The sequence below is a fragment of the Pinus tabuliformis genome, chromosome J (assembly GCF_031772625.1).
Source record: "Pinus tabuliformis cultivar Carrire ecotype Pingquan chromosome J, CPIR1, whole genome shotgun sequence".
NCBI lineage: Eukaryota > Viridiplantae > Streptophyta > Pinopsida > Pinales > Pinaceae > Pinus > Pinus tabuliformis.
The window spans coordinates 489,990,150-490,010,066 of record NC_142295.1 but is presented as its reverse complement, the minus strand read 5'-3'; the positions used below and the strand labels follow the sequence as shown (position 1 = coordinate 490,010,066).

General features: G+C 39.3%; 1 protein-coding gene across 1 annotated transcript; it reads left to right on the top strand.

The window, feature by feature from the left end:
- Nucleotides 1-5,059: 5,059 nt before the first annotated feature.
- Nucleotides 5,060-19,540, top strand: LOC149227932 (GTP-binding nuclear protein Ran1B-like). Its single transcript, XM_089380624.1, has 5 exons — nucleotides 5,060-5,298; nucleotides 18,818-18,907; nucleotides 19,017-19,196; nucleotides 19,286-19,363; nucleotides 19,471-19,540. The coding sequence occupies exons 1-5, from the start codon at nucleotides 5,060-5,062 to the stop codon at nucleotides 19,538-19,540; spliced, it is 657 nt and encodes a 218-aa protein (XP_089236750.1).
- The last annotated feature ends 377 nt before the right edge of the window (nucleotides 19,541-19,917 follow it).

Sequence of the window (19,917 nt, the reverse complement as noted above, 5' to 3'; positions counted from 1 at the left end):
ATGATAAGTTGTACTGAAGGCCAGCTCTATGCCAAAACCTACAAATAACTCCTTCCAAAATTTGGAAGCGAAATTCTCATCCCTATATGACACAATCTCCTTCGGAACACCATGGAATCTAGCTATATCTCTATTGAATACATGTGCTACATTGCTAACTGAGAATGTATACTTCACTGGAATGAAATGTGAAAACCCTGTCAACCTATCCACAATAACCATGATGGAGTCATCTTTTTTCATTGTCCTCGAAAAACCTGTGATGAAGTCCATGGAAATGACTTCCCATGTCCACTCTGGATTTGTGATCAGTTTTAGTAGTCCACCTAGATGTTTACACTCTGCCTTCACATGCTGACAATCAAAACACCTAGCCACAAACTCTACTACATCCCTCTTTAGGTTTGGCCAATAATAAAATCTCTTCAGTTTTGTTAGTGTCTTTTGATAACTTAGGTGACCCTAATATGGTTTCACATGAAACTCTCTCAAGATCACCTTCTTGATCTCACTACTATCTGTCACATATATCTTGTCTCTGAATCTGAACAATCTGTCTATTGTAAGGAAATAGTGCACATCATGTGCACCTGCACCTGTACCTATACTTATACTTATACCTATATCTTTACATGTATTGTCACTTATACATGTACCAGAACCTGTACTCTGCTGCAACCTGTGCATAATCTCCATATACTTGACATCCTGTTGACCTGCCTACAAGATCCTATCCTGTAAGTATGTCCCATAGGATCTCATAGATGCTAAGTGATTTACCTATAACTGCTTGCTAAGAGCATATTCCACATTTTTATCTTTGACTTTGATGTATCTAATCTCAAAATCGAACTCACTGATCAAATCCAACCACCACGCATGCCTATCATTCAGATTTTGTTTGTCAAATAGATACTGCAAACCATTGTGGTAACTCATCAATGTAAACCTCCTACCCAAAATATAGTATCTCCACATATTCAATGCATATATAATTGCTACCAACTCAAGATCATGTGTGGGGTAGTTCTGCACGTGCTCATTCATTTTTTGCAACTCATAACATACCATGTGTCCATCCTACATAAGGACTCCACCATGTCCTTTCTTGAAAGCATATGTGCATACTACAAACTCTTTATCTGAATCTACAATCTTTAACATTGGTGCATGTGTCAGCAACTGCTTCAGCTTCTCAAAATTAGCCGCACACTCCCCTCTCCATTCAAACTTCTTACCTTTCCTATGCAATGATGTGATATGATAAGAAATCTATGAGAAATTCTTGATGAACCTCCTATAATAGCCTCCCAACCCCATGAAATATCTCACATCGTCCACATTCTTAGGAGCTACCCACTCCATGATGACCCTTATCTTTTTTGGATCTACTACAATTCCCTCATTGGAGACAACATGTCCCAATTAATGTACCTTAGTTTGAAAGAAATTACAGTTGTTGAGCTTAGCATACAACTGATGCTCTCTCAATAGCCTCAACACTACTACTAAATGCTCGGCATGCTCTTCCTCATTTTTAGAATATACCAATATGTCATCAATGAACACAATAATAAATTTATCCAAGTACGGATGCAACACACTATTCATCAATCACATAAAGGTAGTTGGAGCATTAGTTAAGCTAAACGGAACTACAACAAACTCATAATGCCCATACCTGATCTAGAAAGTTGTCTTGTAAATGTCCTCCTCTTTGATGTCACTACTACACCAAGGGCACTTTTGAGACATTTTTTAAGACAAAAGAAATCTTGTCTCAAAAACTCATTTTTTATTTTAGTTATTTTACATTAAAAATTAATATCAATTGATTTGTCTTAAATATAGACTTTAAGACAAAAATAGGTTGAGACAAAAATATTTTAAAACAAAACTTTATATTTAAGACAAAAATAGTTTAAGACAAAAATATTTTAACACAAAGGTAGTTTGAGACAAAAATATTTTAAGACAAAACATTATATTTAAAACAAAAATAATTTAAGATGAAAATATTTTGAGACAAAACTTTATATTTAAGACAAAAGTAGTTTGAGACAAAAATTTAAAGACAAAGCTTTATATTTAAGACAAAAATAGTTTAAGACAAAATTATTTTAAGACAAAACTTTATATTTAAGAGAAAAGTAGTTTGAGACAAAAATGAAAAGACAAAACTTTATATTTAAGACAAAAATAGTTTAAGATAAAAAAAATTAAGACAAAATTATTTTAAGACAAAACTTTATATTTAAGAAAAAAGCATTTTGAGACAAAAAAAATTTAAGACAAAACTTTATATTTAATACAATGACCACTTTGGATAAAACCTATGTTTAATACGATATTTCACTTCGAATGAAAATGGAGGGCAGTGCTGAGTTTCAAGGTGACCTACACACGCATTCTGAACTAGAGCTCTTGTGCCCCTCCTTCCTCGGCCCCTACGGCCCTCCGCAGGCCCCCTGCCTGTCAGCCCCTGTTGCTAGGCTCTCAATCCTTCCTAGCATCCCCACAATCGGGCTATGCCTCCCTCCTCCGACCAGTGTTGCTACTGGCACAGCATCCATGTCTGGGTTTTGCAATCGCAGAGGAGTGTAGCAGCCACCACGAGTGCGCCTGGGGGTGGGGAGCCTTCTCCCATCCCACCAATCTCTTCAGAGGAAGCATTCAGAAGATTGCTATCATAGAAAGGAAAGAAACATTAGATTCCAGAAGTCCCGAAAGTCATCAAAAAACTAGAGGAAATTCCTGAGATTTCCCTGCCAGAAGACCAACCGATAAAAATCGCCCTAGCCCTGGCTGACAGAGGGTTGGTAGGACAATTTATGGGATGCTAGCCCTCTACAAAAACAACAGATGATTGGATCCAATGCAACTGGAGGCCCCAGCTGGAAAACAATGTGATCTGTTACGTTGTCAGAAGAGGGTATTTCATTTTGTAGTTCACCTCAAAAGAAGATCGAGATTTGGTTTTCAAAAACGGTCCGTATTTATGGGAAATCAAGGTCTGTATCTTAATAAGTGGACCCCCGACTTCGATCCCTCAATTGATACCCCTAAATAGGTCCCAGTCTGGGTCCTGCTTCCTAATCTTCTGATCCATTGCTGGAGCTATCACACCTTGCAGAAGATTGGAAATGGCCTAGGCCATTTCATTGACAAAGCAGATAACAAGGGCCAATATACCTATGCAAGAATCTGGGTGGAATTCGATCTGGAAACTAGACTGCCCGAGGTGGTAAAACTTACAGTCATAGAATGGCATCACTATCAAAAATTGGATTATGAGCAACTGCCTTTCAAATTAAAAACCTGTCACGAACATGGACACTTCCAATGAAATTTCCCAAAAGCTCTAACTGGGACAAAGTGGATGAAGAAGGATGGAAAGAAATAAAAAAAGGCAAGGCAGTCCCAAAACCAACTGAGAAGAAAAATTCAGGGCCATTGGTGAAACCCCGGGCTAAACCAAAAGCCAAAGAAGTTCCAAAAGAGGTTTCTTCCTCTGGGGTAAGGATAGATGCCATTGGAACCCAAGAGGAGCCAGAAGACCCATTGAAGAAATTGAAAGAAGCAGAGGCAAAGTCAACTCTTCCTCCATCAGAGAATGAACAAGGGGAAAAAGAAGAAAATGAGGAGCACATCAGTTTGGGCTCTGATTCTAAGGGAGATTCAGAAGATGGAGTCTCATATTCAGACAGCTCGCAAGTCACTCCTATCCAGTCGGCCAAGGGTAGAAAGTCCAAGAAGAAACAAAGAGAGGAACAAACTTATCTGGATGTTCTCCAAGGCTCTGAGAAAACTCTGAAAGGAATGATGAATACCAGATCTAGGCGCAAGCATGGTTAGGCTCCAAAAGGAGCCACAACCTTCCAAGCCAGTAAATAATGAAATACGTCTCCTGGAATTGCAGAGGGTTAGGCAGCAGGTTGAAAGAAGAAGCTCTGAAAGACATTCTAAGGATGTACTTGCCTGAAATCCTTCTCATCCAGGAGACAAAACTGGAGGACCTTCTACTCATCCAAGCTAGCAAAGAATTCTCGCATAAAGGCCAAGGGAGACTAGTCAGTGCTAGAGGCGCCTCTGGAGGGATTGCCTCCTTTTGGGAGAGCTCCAAATATGATCTAATTCACGAATAATGTTGCCCCCATTAGCTACTCACTAAGCTCCTCCATAAAGAATCTGGCCACCAAGTAAGTATGTTCAATCATTATGCTCCGGTCTTACCATCTGAGAAAAAAAAATTGGGACTCACTCCAGTCCTATCTTTTCTTGCACAACCCAGAAAAATATTATTATTGCAGGTGATCTGAATGTTACGCTAGCTGCAAAAGAGAAAAAGGGGGGCTCACTAGTCAGAGACCCAGCTAGAGAATGGATTGAAGACTTCATTTTAGTTTGGGAATTGGAGGATATCAAGCCCACATCTGGGAAATTAACCTGGTCAAACAAAAGGATAGGCCTTGGCCACATTGCTGCTCGTCTGGACAGATTTCTAGTCCAATCCTCCTTCTTGACTTAAGGTCTAATGGCCACCTCTAAAATTCTGCCGAACTGCACCTCTGACCATAAACCCATTCTGCATGAGCTCTCCTTGGATGGAAATCTTGGACCCATTCCCTTTAGATTCAGTTCTCTATGGATTCATCAATAAGGATTCTAGGAGGTGGTCTCTGAGGCCTAGAACTGGCAAGTTCATGAAGGATCCCCTTTCTTTGTGTGGGAAGAAAAAATGAGGAGACTTAAAAGGGAGCTCAAGGAGTGGGCTAAAAGGTTGAAAACTCCCACCGCCAAAGGAAAGGAGATGCATGACAGTTTAGCAGGCCATCAATTAACAATGGAGAATTTCAATGTAACTCAAATCCTTCTTCAAAAAGAAGTAGAGCTGCAAAAAGATCTCCATAGAGCAAGTAGGGATGAAGAAGGGTTCTGGAGGTAGAAGTCCATAAATCTTTGGTTACAAGCCGGAAACAAAAATACAAGCTACTTCCATAAGCAAGCTGAAGCACGCAAGCACTTCAAAATAGTAAATGAAATTCACTATCAAAACACTATGGTTAAAGATTCTGAAGGCATAAAGCAAGCAGCCCACTCTTTCTTCAAATATCTTTACTCTGCCCCGAAAGACCCTCCTATTGATTCTCAAGCCTATCTGATTGATCTTATTCCTCACTGTGTTCAAGATTCTGACAATATTATGATGACTACTCCGATCAGTATGAATGAGATTAAAGAAGCTTTGGATTACATGGATCCAGATAAAGCCTCGGGCCCTGATGGGTTCACTGCAAGGTTCTACCTGACTTGCTGGCCTACAATTAAAAAATACCTCCTGAGAATGATCTATAAATCTCAGACCTGCACCAAGATTGGAGGCAGTACCAACTTGGCCTTCCTTTCCTTGATTACGAAAGGCAAAGGCGCCACCAATTTCAGCAGATTCAGGCCCATCTCTTTGTGTAATACAAGTTATAAGCTAATTACAAAAATAATATCCAACCGTATTAAGACAATTTTGTCGGTCATCATCCATGCAAACCAAGGAGGATTCATAAAAGGGAGAAAGATTCTTGACAATATTGTGCTAGTGCAAGAAGAAATTCATTCAAGTTGTCATCAAAAAGAGAAAGGCATGGTGATTAAGCTAGATTTGACAAATTCCTTTGATAGGGTGAGACATGATTTCCTATTTTCTATGATGGAGAAATTTGGCTTCTCAAAAGTTCTCATAACTTGGGTGAAAGCCTGCATTGCCTCCCCTTGGATAGCACCTCTGGTTAATGGTTGTTCAAGGAATTTTTCCAGGCCTCGATGGGGCTAAGACAAGGTTTCCCTTTGTCCCCAATTCTTTATGCCATTCAAGCTTCGGTGCTCAGCTTCCAGCTAGACTATTGTCAATAGATCCAAACTCTGCTAGGCCTAAGAATGGTTCACAATGTTAAAGACATAAATCATGCCCAGTTTTCTGATGATACATTATTGCTTGGAGGAGTTAGCATAAATTTTGCTAGAACCTTCAAGAAGGAGCTAGACATTTATAGGGAGGTTTCAGGCAGCATGATTAACTATCTAGAAAGCACGACCTATGGTTGGAATTGCTCGATCAAATATTTGACAGACATAACAAGGCTATTAGAAATGGAAAAGAACCTTGACCTAGGAGTTATTTAAGTACCTTGGGATCCCAATATTCAAATAAAATCCTAAGGTAGCTCACTGGATGCCCCTGCTAGACAAGCTAAAACTCAGAATACAAGCTTGGGGAGCCTCATGGTTGAATAATGTTGGGAAGGTAATCCTTATGAAATATGTTCTCATAAGTCTCCTAGTTTATCACAACTCCATTCTACTAGCCCCTAAAAACTTTATTAGTAAAGTGGATGGTCTCCTGAGAAGATTTTTGTGGGAGGGAGGGAAAAATAATGAAAGAAGGCTCCATTTAGTTAATTGGGACACTATTAAGAAGCCATTCTTCAAAGGAGGTCTCCAAATGCGAGATCTGGCAGGCCAAAATCTTGCTCTGGCTCCAGGATCCTTTGGAACATTGTTTCTAGGAATCCTAGTTGGAGCAAGAGAGTTATGTGGAAAAAATATTTTCATGGGAAGCATTTGAGGTGCTTGGACCAGCCTCCTAGAATTTCCAAAGGATCACTAGTTTTCAAACTCTGTCTCACAGCTTTGAAACTTTTCAGTCATAAGATTTATTGGATCCCAGGTAATGGGAAAAAAATAAAAATTTGGGAAGATTCTATTCTTGGAGATCAGCACTTGAATCAGATGGCAGAACTAGAAAACATCAGAGCTTGGCTTCGAGCTAGCAATCTGGAAACCCTTTGGGACATCTCCAATTGGACAAATGATGTAGAAATTCTATGGGATGGTTGGAATTTGGGGGAGGTCCCTCATTGGCTGGATGGTGAAGCCAATTTATTGTTGGATTTTCTCCAAGGAAAATCTCCCTTAAAGGCCTCTTCTAAGGACAAAAGAGGGTGGGGTTCTCTTTTAGGCTCTTACTCAGTAGCAGAAGGTTACAAAAGTATGATGGCTGTCCATAGCGTCCCCCCAGTGCCAACTCAATGGAAATTTATTTGGTCTTTTCCTACTCTCCCCAAAATTGACTTCTTTTGCTGGACTCTGGCACATAAAAGTATCTTCACTAGAGATAACCTGAGGAAGCGTGGAGTGGAAAGTCCCTCCAAGTGCCCTCTTTGTGCATCAGATGAAGAAACAACTAACCACCTGTTCTTATTCTGCCCCTTTTCTCAAGAAGTTTGGAAGGGTGTCCTGATGTTAGGACCTTACAAAATAGAGCTTCCAGGAAATATTCAGGACTTGCTAAGAAACTGGGCCAAGTTATCCCCGTTCTGTCTCTCCAAAAAAATCCTTTTCAAGACTGGCTGGATGTGGATCCCCAAATTCACATGCTGGAAACTGTGGTTGGAGAGAAACAACAGAATATTTAGGGAGGAGAGTTGTAACCCGGTCAAAATTATCACTAAGATCAAAGCTTTGTTGGGGGACGCCTTAGAAACCAAACCCACCATAAGAAATGGCATGATTTTGGACAGCGAGGAAGATCAATGGTTAAAAGAACTTGTTCCAAATCATCAGAATAGATCCATTACTCCTGTTAAAGCCTATTCTCATTAGGAAATTTTTCTGGAAGAATAGGAATTCATCAAATGGAGATCTACTTTGGATGATCATTGCTTATTATTCGATGGGGCCTCTAAAGGTAACCCAGGAAAGGCAGGTGGTGGGGGAGTTATCTTAAGCCCAGGTGGCTCAATTGAGTTGTGCTTTGCTTAGTGTCTGGGGCATGAAACAAACAATAGAGCAGACGCTCTTGCTTTGTGGTAGGGTCCAAATCTGGCTATCAAGAGGAATCTCCTCTCCATCTCAGTCTTTGGAGACTCTAGATTAATTATACAGGCTATGAACTCTCAAAAGATCCCTTCTCAGGTGCAGTTAGCCCCCATCCTCAAAAAAATCAGACTATTGTTTCCCAAGTTCCACAAAATCTCCTCCTATCATGTTCTGAGGAAGTTAGACTCACGGGCGGACTTGGTAGCCAACCTAGGCTCTCTTAGGAGCAAGAGATCTTTGTTATTAAATGATGTTGAATCAGACTGCAACATTCCTTAATTTTGGAGTTGTCTGGGCCTCTGTTCCTTTGAGCATTTCTCTGATTTAGATTCTCCAGACTTCGAGACCGAACAATTTTGAGTTGGCTACTATTAGGAAATGCGGACTCATCCACAAGGGAAAATTCAGAATGCAACCGTGGAATTTTCGATCTTTGTTCGTCATTGGAACTCACTGTTGTGTCTGGGTAGGTGTTGGGGAGTTCACGAGGGTCTCTTCAAGGCCAATTTACCACTCTTGGCATTCTTGAACACTATATAACACTCTGCCAAACATTTCAAAAAGAAAATGCAATGATTCTTTGGATGATTCGTCACTCCGGCGCGTTGGATCTCCTCTCTGCAAGCTAGGAAGCAGAGCTACGTCACGGAAAGCAAAAGTAGCGGAATTTGAAGGCACCATTCTGAAACCAAATCAAGTTCTTTTTCAAGATTCTATCTACATTCACAGTGTAACTCATTCAGTGGACTATTCAAAAGAAAAATCTTTTTTCCTTGCCAACTGTAGCAAGGAAATACAGGGTTTCAGTGTTAAAGTCGTCATCAACTAATTTCTCGAATTTTAAATAAAAACTAACCATTTATGTCAAAAAAAAGAGAAAATGGAGAGCGGAGCGCTTAGGGTTTGATGTTGCTCTGCAACTGGCAGACCTTCATAGACTTCTTCATTCTACCATTAACCTTCAACCATAAGGCAGCTACAGCACAATAAGGAACAACTATCGCGCAATGGAATCCCCTCAGGGGGAGGACATGATGCCTCCCCCCACTGATACGGAAAATGACCTGCGATAGACTGAAAATGTCAAGATGGACCATCCAGAGGATACATCAACAGAGAATGAAAATATACCAATGAATAACAACACAAATGAAGAACCACGAGTGACGTCAAACACCTGCAAGCCGATAGCAGTTGACAGACCCAAAATTGAGCTCCCAAGTCAGCGCATCAACACTCAGATCCAGTTTATGAGGGATCATGCTTTGATAGGAAAGTTCATAGGCCTTTGGCTAATGGAGAAAGCTTTGCATGGTTGGATCGTAGCCACATGGAAGCCAAAAGAGCATATAACACTGCAGTTAGGGCCTAATGGATTCTTTACTGCCATTTTTAATTGTCTAGAGGACCGAAACAGGGTATTGGATGGAGGAACATATTTTTTTAATGCAGTAGGGTTGTACCTAAGAGGATGGATTGAACACTTTAACTCGCACAAAGAAGATCTGAGCTGGGCCCCGGTTTGGTTGTGCATTTATTCTCTCCCTCAGGAGTATTGGGACGAAGACTCTTTGCGAGACATTGGGAATGGTTTAGGCAAATTCATCAAAGTGGCAGAGGAGACAAAGCTGAAGCGATACACCACCTATGCATGGATCTGTGTATACATGCACCTCAGTAAAGCTCTCCCGGATGCGGTAAGCCTCTACCATGATGATTATGAATGGTTACAAATAATAGATTACGAGCATGTACCATTCCACTGTCGAAAATGCCACGCCCTGGGCCATTTATTCTGAGACTGTCCCTCCAATATGAAATCCATGACCACCCCTTCAATGGACAAATCCGACCTGGATGGGTTCACAAAAGTTCCCAATCGTAGAAAGACCCATAAAAAGCCCTCTACCTCAGTCAAAAAACTTGTCACCAGCACCTCCTTGCCTTCAACAAGCAACAACTTTGAAATCCTGCTCCAGCCGAGGGTTCATATTTTAGATAATAAGAAACAACCTGAAGCCATTCCTAAGACTTCCGCCCATTCTGATCCATCAAGCTCAAAGAAATCCCTCACTTCTAAGCAACCTGTGGACACCAAAATGCCGTCTACTAGTAACATGCAGAAAGGACTGCTCAAGGTATGGAGGTAGAGATCACTCAGATGTAGCTCACGATTTTAGATAATTCAGAGGCAGAGCAGGAAATAGTATAGCACATGGAAGAGGAACTGGAGAGCTTTGACATCGGAGATCTAGATATACTGGGACTTGAACAGGCTTGTAAGAGAAAAGGAATATGACAAAATTCCTGAGCGACAGCTAGAGAACTTAGAAGTAATTCTCTCAAGAGCACAGAAGCAAAGATCATTAGGCATCCAAACTGGTAGTCAGTGGGATGGAAAAAATATCTTCAAATATAACAAGAAACGAGGATGAAAAACCAATCTTCAGAGAACCATCCACATAAGGTAGATGCTGGTGGAATTTGGAAGATACTCCAGGCTCACCAAATACTATAATCCCCTTCCCAATCATGAATCATGAAGCTCATCTCATGGAACATCAGAGGGCTCAACAACCCAGGGAAGGGACGATTAATAAAGAACATGCTACAATAGGAAAAGCCTCAAATTCTCTTCTTGTAGGAGACCAAGTGTAATTGCACAATGTTGGATCATATCCTTGCCAAAGCGTGGCCAGGAAGCAAAGAAGTGGTGGTGGAAGCCATGGGAGCCTTAGGAGGGCTAGCCATCGTTTGGGATGATAGAGCTATAACACTTACCAACATACATGCCAGTAAGCACTTTATTTAGGTAAAGTTTCATTTAACAGGGACAAATGTTCATGGACACTTAACTAATGTCTACTTCCCCCAGGATGCAACAAACAAAGTAGACACACTGAACACCCTAACTCAGATCAAATCAGAAATATCCCACCCACTTTGGATTACAAGAAGGGACTTCAACATGATTACAAGACTGGAGGAAAAAGGAGGAGGACGGATCAAGCTGGACTGTGAAAGCACGCACTTCAAAAGCTACATTCATAACAACAGGCTTATAGATATGGAATTCAACAATGGAGTTTATACTTGGAACAACAAGCGTGCAGATGTCCACCAAATTGCATCTCGGTTAGACAGATTCTTGATCTCTGATAATGCAATACATCTTGGAGGGGATCTCTTGGCCTCTATATTTCCACTCTCTGGCTCGAACCATTGGCATATTAGGCTTCACTGGTAAAGACTGCGAGACAATGTTCGCATGCCCTTTCGCTTTGAAGCCTTTTGGCTGAATCACCCTCATTTTCATAACCTAATAACAGAGACATGGAGAAATTTCACACCACCAGAAGGCACAAAAATATACAAGCTCCAATGTTGACCTTCTGATCGCGTGTGAGATTTTGAACCGGAGCTCCCGTGCCCCTACAACCTCGCCTCCTACGGCCCTCCGCAGGCCTCCCACCTGGCAACCCCTGCTGCTGGGCCTCCAGTCTTCCTCCTCGACACCCTCATAGCTAGCTCCCTTTTGGCCTTTCCATGGCTGGGATCGACCTCTCCCAGATGCAAGACAATGAAGACCAAGCTGAGATCTTCGCCTCTCTCATTTATGAAAATGCTACCATCCGAAACAAACCTGCAGCTTCAAGGTTCATCAAGAAACTCGCTAACATCCCAGAAATCTCCCTTCCCCCTAGTCTCCCAAGGAAGGCAGCGATCTCTCTAGCAGAGAGAGGTCTAGTTGGACAATTTACTGGCCTGTGGCCCTCTCCCGGAGCTGTATAGAAATGGGTGGAGCGCAACAGGAACACGAACATCTAAGGAAAAATCGCAATAAGATTTTGTGGAAGGGGTTACTACACATTCCTCTTTGAAACCAAAGAAGACTAGAATCTCATATTCATAAATGGTCCCTACTTCATGGATTCGAGAGGTCTTTCTCTGAATAGATAGTCCCCTGACTTTGACCCAGAAATGGATATACCTAATGAATTCCTGGTTTGGGTTCGCTTGCCCCATATCCCTCATCATTGTTGAGGAGATGAATCAGCAAAGCCATTGGGAACATTGTCGGAAAATACATCGACAGATGCGAACCAAAGGACAACATGCACACATGTGCAAGGATCTGTGTTGAATTCGACTTAGGAAAGGGCCTTTTAGAAGCAATCAAGATGAAAGTGGACCAATGGACCCATATTTAGCAGCTGGACTATGAACAAATCCCATTCAAATTCAAGGTATGCCATGAATATGGTCATTTTGCTAATAGGTGTACTAAACTAAAAGAAAATGAAATGAATGAAATTCTGAAGCCAGTGAAGACACATTGGAACAAGTCAAAAAAAAGAAAGCAAACCCCAAACAGTCTGGCCCAAAACCAAAGCCTCCCCAAGAAATCCAAGCTGCATCCTTCTCCCCCCCTCCCATCTTAACTCAGCCATTACCCTCTACATCAAACCCCTTCAAATATTTGGAGGAAGAAGACCCCTCATCCCCCCACTCTCCTCTTGATCCCCAGGAGCCCCCTCTCCCTGAAAGCCAACACTAAGACACTATCGAATCCTCATTTCCTCTTACTATTTCCTCTTAGCCTCTTCTTGATCCTCCCTCAACAGAATCACTAGAAGCTCATCTAAAGATCACAGGGTTCTAGTGAACCCCCCAAGAAACCCGGCCCAAGGAGGAAATCTGCTAAGCAACACAGGGATGAGAACGTTCAACAGAACATAGCAAGGGGAACGCAGAAACCCATAGAAACTTCTATCCTGGGTCAGCATGACAAAAAATCAATCAACAAGGACCAAGGGGGGCAAGCACCTCCCCGCATACCACATATCAAATGATGAAAATATTATCTTGTAACATCAGGGGACTTGAGCACCCCTCTAAGGTAGCAACCCTAAGGGATCTTATCATTTCTGAGAAGCTAGGAATTATTATGTTACAAGAAACAAAACAAAACCAAAAGGAAATGAATAAAGTCATTGAGCAGCAGAGACAGTATAGAGGAAGCATTATTGGGGCAAGAGGAGCCTCAGGAGGAATAGAAACAATTTGGAATCAAGGTATATGGAACTCGCCTCTCTAAAGGAGCACTTAAGCAATAGTATATATGCAAAGGATGTACATTACAAAAGTACATAAAATCCACATTCCATGATCAGGACAACAAAGCACATGCAGTCCTAGAAAGGATCCACTATGATGTTTATGGACCTTCCTTGACAACCTACACTATCAAACACAAATATTTTGTCACTTTTATTGATGACTTCTCACGGAAGTGTTGGAACTTCTTCACGTGGAACAAAGATGAGGCATTCTCTGAGTTCATAGAATTCAAGACACTAGTTGAAAACAAAGCTAGAAAGAAGGTGAAGACTTTGTTGTAGAGGCTGCAACACCCTCCAAAATTTTGGCCTGCACTTAAATTTTAGAGCCTACTATGGATATTGTGATTGATCATTCCTTAGTCACTTATTGGTAAGTTGACGATCTCAAGCTCCCCTTTTTGATCTTAAGAGTCATTTATGCTTTTATCTTTACATAGAATGTGTCATCTTTGGGCATGGGGGTAATCACTTGTCATGCAAAGGGAGGTTTGTTTTGCTTCAAGGGGAAATATTTATGAGAATGAGACATGTTTAACACTCATTTCACACACTCTTACAAAAGTGTCACCTTTATCCTCCCAAAGTCTATAATCGAAGCCGCACTTGCCATAAGCTGCCACAAAGGTTGTTGCATTAAGTGAAGTATGTGTTATATATTCTGGATGGTCTATGTTGTATCAATAAGTTTTCAAGTGTGTGATCGTAGTGAAGTTTTATCAATATTCACATAAGTTCCACTGGTCCCACACTTAGCTAAATTTCAGAGTTTCCTTAGCAACCTAGCCTCATCCAACTTTCCTGAACTAGAAACTTCACATATGTAACCCTCAAACTTTTCCATTTCTTGTTCGAACCGCGCAATGCGCAGAAATCCAAACCTCCCTTACCATTCAAAAATGTGCAGTGGTTTCCTCCAATATCCTTCCCTCAGTCGGAACCCGCTGTCTCCAAAAACTATGCAGTTTTGTCCCTTGACTACCCAGTTTGCCTTGCAGCCTGAAATTGCATAGATGTGTCCTCCCAGGGCCTCATCCCAAGTAGGGCCATGAAGAAAGATGACATGATAGATGACTCTCAAGGAGCTAAGGAGAAAAATAAGCGGACCAAGAAACACAAGGTATGATAGAATATTAGGACTGCATGAAGACTCCATCTGATGCATAACCCTTTGGAGGCTAGGTATGGAAAACAAAGCACGTCTTTTGGAATACACCTCTTAATGTAGCTTAAAAGTTTGCTTATGGTTGTCGTATCATTCCATCTTCAATGAAATTCATGGTTGCAAGAATTGAAAGGCATTCCATCTGTTTGATATACGTGTCTTTCTCCCTTTCAATTGTTTATTACATAGCTTAGAAGATGAAGAGTATTACCACTTGTTTATTTAAGCTACTGAGGTTGTGACCAACATGATCTTATGACTAACTAGGCACGATGCAAGGCATCCTAACTGGGATGAAAGATGTTTGATGATATGTATGTAGTCAGTACACTCCTCTGCATTACTCCTTTGCATTAATCCTTGCTTTGTATCTTGCATGTACCCTCACCACTTGTCAGATTTGGCTACCTACTGCCAATAGTATCTTAGCTCTTTCCTAACAAAGTGGGTGAAGGAACTTCCTTCAACCTGATTTCTTCAAGGCTCTTCATAGAAATTATAGATCTAAGAGAAGGAGATGTGGAATCTCACTATCAAACTCTTGAAAATACTTTTCATGATCACTATACATATTGTGCTTATCCCAATGGAACACATACATGAGGTCATCCTTATTTAAGTCTTAGGTTATGCTTAATCCACCTACATGAAGGGTTAATCCATTGTTATGATTCCATTGTAGCCCAGTAGGTCAAGATACTTGGCTTTTACTAGAGCAGCTTGGGTTCAAGTCCCCACAATTGAAATGATGTGCTTGTTGTCCCCTAGTGATTTATCCATCACTTGCATGATTTTCATTGTGAACCTTGGCTTATCTCATCAAGTCCCCACTTGATATCTTTTATCATAGATTCATACATCTTCAAGTTAGACTAGGGATTCTTCCACCTTAATTTTCACTCGTTAAATCTTTAGTTTATAGTTTGAAATGCTTGGAACCACTGCCACCATTACCATCCATGAATGATTTGGTATGCCTAATATGTTTGACAATAAAATATTTATCGATAATCAATTTACACTTAAATTTCTTATTAACACAAAATACCACACACACAATATATTAAAATAATAATAATATAAATATTCACACTTCCAATAAATAATAAAGTAAAATAACAACTTATCAATTTCAACATAATATTTTAATATTAAATAAAAAAATTCAATTTTTATTACTCATTTCAACGTAATACTTTAATAATAATTAAACAAATTTAAGCTCTATTATCTAATTTATTAAATGACTAAATCCATATTATATAAATTCCTTCTCATTCCTTAAAACTTGGTGAGTCATTTTTATACTATACTTGATACATGTTTTATATAATATAAAATAACACTCATTATATATATAAACCTTTACTTATAATTTTAAAATTTAATTTAAATATATTATAATAATACCACATCCTATAAATCCTATTTTTTCTAATAAAAAATTATAGTCATCCATAAATATTAATTATAACCTCAACCCATTATATACTTTATGTTAACAAGTTATATGAGTTACATGGTGTCCATTATATTGTTTTAATATTAATGTATATGTATATTATCACTTCCGTTAAATATAAGCACTAATTTTAATAAACTTAATGCATTAAGGTTAACACATGCAACTTATTAAGTTTTTTTCTTTAAAAACTCATCTTGCCTTAAAGAAGCCTCTCCATCTCTCGTCTTTCACATTCTCTCGTGTGCCCGACACCTCTTTTCTCTCTACCTTATTATCATATATTTCTTAATGACATCAACGTTGTGATGTTTATTACTTGTATCGTTCTACATGGAGAATTCACCAATATGGCAAATAAATAATTTGGCATTTAGCAAATTGGCGGGTTTTATAAAACAACAATTTTTTTTATCACTAGTTTTGTCTCTCTTATTTACTTTTTCTTAGCGAAGTCCTATAAGTGGTTTTGTTGAGTCTATTTTTGATGCTCACGGCAGTTTTGATTCAGCTTTCGGAAGTACTCTAGACTTTGACTAAATCGCATTTTGGGACTCGTCTTAGCATAAACATCATGCATATGATGCTTCTCAGGTTTTGTCGATCTTGAGGATGCGACAATGTTCACCATTGATTGCTTTAAGCATATGGAGGAGGATTAACTAGATTTGCCTTCATAAGTGAATATTTGCCTCTACTGCAACCAATGTTTTCACCAATGCAATAAACACAACACTCCAAGGGAGGGTATAAGGATTATTCCCCATAGAAAATCTTAGTCAGAACAATATGAATTATGTAATTCCCCAATGCCACAACCTAAACAATGAGTGACGATACATATCAAAACATGTATTGCAATAAAATTTATTATGAAAGCGTAAGCTCGCCAGGAAAATATCATATAGAAGTAGGATAAAGCATTTAAGGTTGATGTTTCCTTATCTGCATTGGCTTTTGGAAAACCTACAGTCAAGGCTTTTGGATATATTTTCTGGCCTCTAAAGCAGTTACGAGGCAAACGATCCCCTGGCCTCGCCAGACATCTGGTTAAGACCACATTCTCATGATGTACTATCATAACCCCATTTCTCAAAGAATAAATTATATATATATATATATATATATATATATATATATATATATATATATATATATATATATATATATATATATATATATATATATATATATATATATATATATATATATATATATATAGTCATAAGGTTTTACATACCCGGGATTACCATTTGGAATTATATATACAATTTCCTATGATTCATTTACCTTATGTCATTTTATGCACGTCAATTGTCATATGGGTATGGTTTAAGGGATTGGTGTACTGCTTTTTAACTTTAATAAAAATCTCTGTAATATGGTTTGGACGCATGTTAACCACGTGGCAATGGTTCCGGGGGTAACTTTACGTTTTCCCTTTAGCCATCACGGGGCACCCCTAATCCATTACTGTGAGAATTATTTCCTACTCTGCTTCGTACTGTACGAGGCTAGTAGGCTATCCAGTCTTTTTGCCTTGCATCAACGGTGGAGGGCACACTTCGTAATCCAATGGTGGCAGATCATCTCTATGGGCTGCCGCCTAAACTAATGCTTACCTTGGGTGATGTCATCATTTTTTTGGGAACTTTCTCTACGGTTTTTCTCTGGTTCAGTCCATGCATTCCATCTCAGATATCCTAGCTCACAGACCCTATTCAAATGCTAGAGGATTCATTTCCAAACCCTTCAGGTAGATAACCGCACAATGTCTTGTTCCTTTTGTAACCTTTTGGCTATGTGTTCTTTTCGATTTACTGATAAACTTTTCGATCATGCTCATGCATCATGCATTTTCAGGGTTATTTAGCAATGGGGTCCTCCTATAGCACTGGAATGAGTGTTGTTCATTCGTTGGCCAGAGTTTTCTTTAGTGGTAAGTATCTTGGCAAGCACGAGGATAAATTCCTTGAGTTTTTGTTTTACTACGCTTTGCATTACTTCTATTGTTGTCTAACATGTGCTATTTAGGTTGCTCCTTGTACAGATTAGGCACCCATTCATCACATGGACTAAAGACTAAGAAAAACCCCACCCCCGTTTTGTTTCGAGTTCCAGGTATGGGGAATCCTACCGGCCATGGCTATGTCTGTTTGTTTCAGAGTTTTTCTTGTTTTTAGAGGAGGGTAACCCTCTAGGTCACCTTTATTTTTGATTGAACCAGGGTGCGGAGGGTTATTCGTTCCCTCCAGGCTCCAGTTACCATGGACATGACAAATGTAATTTTAGACTCTTGAATTTGGATGTCCAACCGCAATTCCTCTGCTCAGAAAATTGTAACTGTATATATATTTTAACACACACCTATGCTTATTTTGCTCACGGCATATTAGGCTCCTTGTTTACTGGACTATAGTGTATTGTGAGGGTATACTTCTTTTAATGACAAAATATTTTTTCCTCGTTTGTGCTTGTTTAAAGGTTACCACACCACAACCTTTCTGTACAGGAATTTGTACTCGTTTTTATTTTATGAGTTCATAGTATTGCACAACTTTTATCTATGTCACATTTTTTGTTTGGCTTAGCTACACATTCCTATACAGTTTATATGATGTTTTATGTAATTGACTGAAGAGGGTCTTATCCCCTAAGCTTACAACCTCCCTTGTTGAGAGGGTCCAAACCCTGCCCCTCAATTAAAGTGTTCTTTTGAATTAATTCCTGATTGCTTCCACGTTATTAATACTTGTATTTTGGAAAGAGTTAAAACGCGGACAAGATAATAACCCTACCAACCTACTCTTCCATTCTATTCCAAACCCAGTTTTCCAAGTTTTTGGATGTTCCATAATTTGGCTTAGATAATTTCCACAGAGCGGGTCTCCAGCTATGCCACTTCGCTTTCTAGCCTTCCCTATTATAGAGGAAATGCTCTACTGTATCTTAACACAACCTGCAATAATCTCTGCCTTAGATTAGGGTTGATACAGTTTGTAGCAAGCAGACGTTTTTTTTTTTTTCTAATTATATACACCTATGTCTCTTAAAGAAAGGGGCTCGGCCCAAAGGCTGCAAGCCATTACCGAGTAATGTTGGTCTTGAGTTGATTCCATTCACTTGTCTAATTTCGAGTCTGCCAAAGAATTTATTTGTTTCCTTCTTATTTACTGATTGGGATTTTGTTTGTTGCAGTATTCATGGGCAATGTGAAGTTATCATGTTTGATGTTACTGCACGATTGACTTACAATAATGTCACAACGTGGCACAGAGATCTCTGCAGGTATCTCTTTTACAGAGGGGTTGGATCTCTAAGTAGAAATGAAGGTTCCTTAATTGTGTGGTGGCACAACTACCTGAATCGATTAGCTAAATATCTTTGTGAATTTCAGGGTGTGTGAGAACATTCCTATAGTTCTTTGTGGAAACAAGGTTGATGTGAAGAATAGGCAAGTGAAAGCTAAGCAAGTTACTTTTCATAGAAAGAAGAATCTTCAGTACTATGAGATATCTGAAAAAAGTAAATACAACTTTGAGAATCCATTCCTGTACTTGGCACGGAAGCTCTCAGGGTGAGCCTTTAATCTAGTTTCTCATGCTCCCTAATATGAATGTTATATTAAAAAATTTGCATTGATTCTATAATGGGTTCTTTTTATAGGGATCCAAACCTTCATTTTGTGGAGTCACCTGCTCTTTCTCCTCCTGAGGTTCAGATAGACCTTGCAACCCAGCAGCAGTAAGTAAAATGCTATTTTCTTATTATTTTTTGTTAACTTTTATTGAAATAATTTGTCCCATTTCTAAGAGATTGAAACTTTGGCTTACAATCTTTTATGTTGTCAGGTATGAGGCAGAACTTGTAGCAGCTATGGCCCAAACCCTTCCAAATGATGATCATGATGCTTTTGAATAGCTTTGTTAAGATGCTTTTGCATATTTAGGGATTGGCGGATTCAATTAGTTTTGTATCATTGGAGTTTTCTCTTGAGTTTTGAAATTCAATTTTGATTTGTATTTGGGGCTTAGAATAACATTATCGCATCTCTCTATATGTGATTTGGGTACTATGCAGATGTTTTCATCGGTGGAGTTGGCTAAGCTATCTTAGTTCAACTCCATTACAGAGCTATTTTTATATGCTAAGATAGTTTTTTCCATTATATACTCTTGCACATTTTGCACAAGAACTTTTTGTATTCTTCAAATATTTCAAGAATGCTCAAGTGCCTTTCATTTTGTACTGTTAGGGGGAATTCTAGTTATGATGATTGTTGCTTGTAATATATTATG

What these genes read in the sequence shown, in the direction of transcription:
- LOC149227932 (XM_089380624.1), top strand. Translation starts at nt 5,060, where the DNA reads ATGGTTAAAGATTCTGAAGGCATAAAGCAAGCAGCCCACTCTTTCTTC. An exon ending in TGGCACAGAGATCTCTGCAG is followed by an intron (nt 18,908 to 19,016) that starts GTATCTCTTTTA and finishes TGTGAATTTCAG; the next exon opens with GGTGTGTGAGAACATTCCTA. An exon ending in GACCTTGCAACCCAGCAGCA is followed by an intron (nt 19,364 to 19,470) that starts GTAAGTAAAATG and finishes TTATGTTGTCAG; the next exon opens with GTATGAGGCAGAACTTGTAG.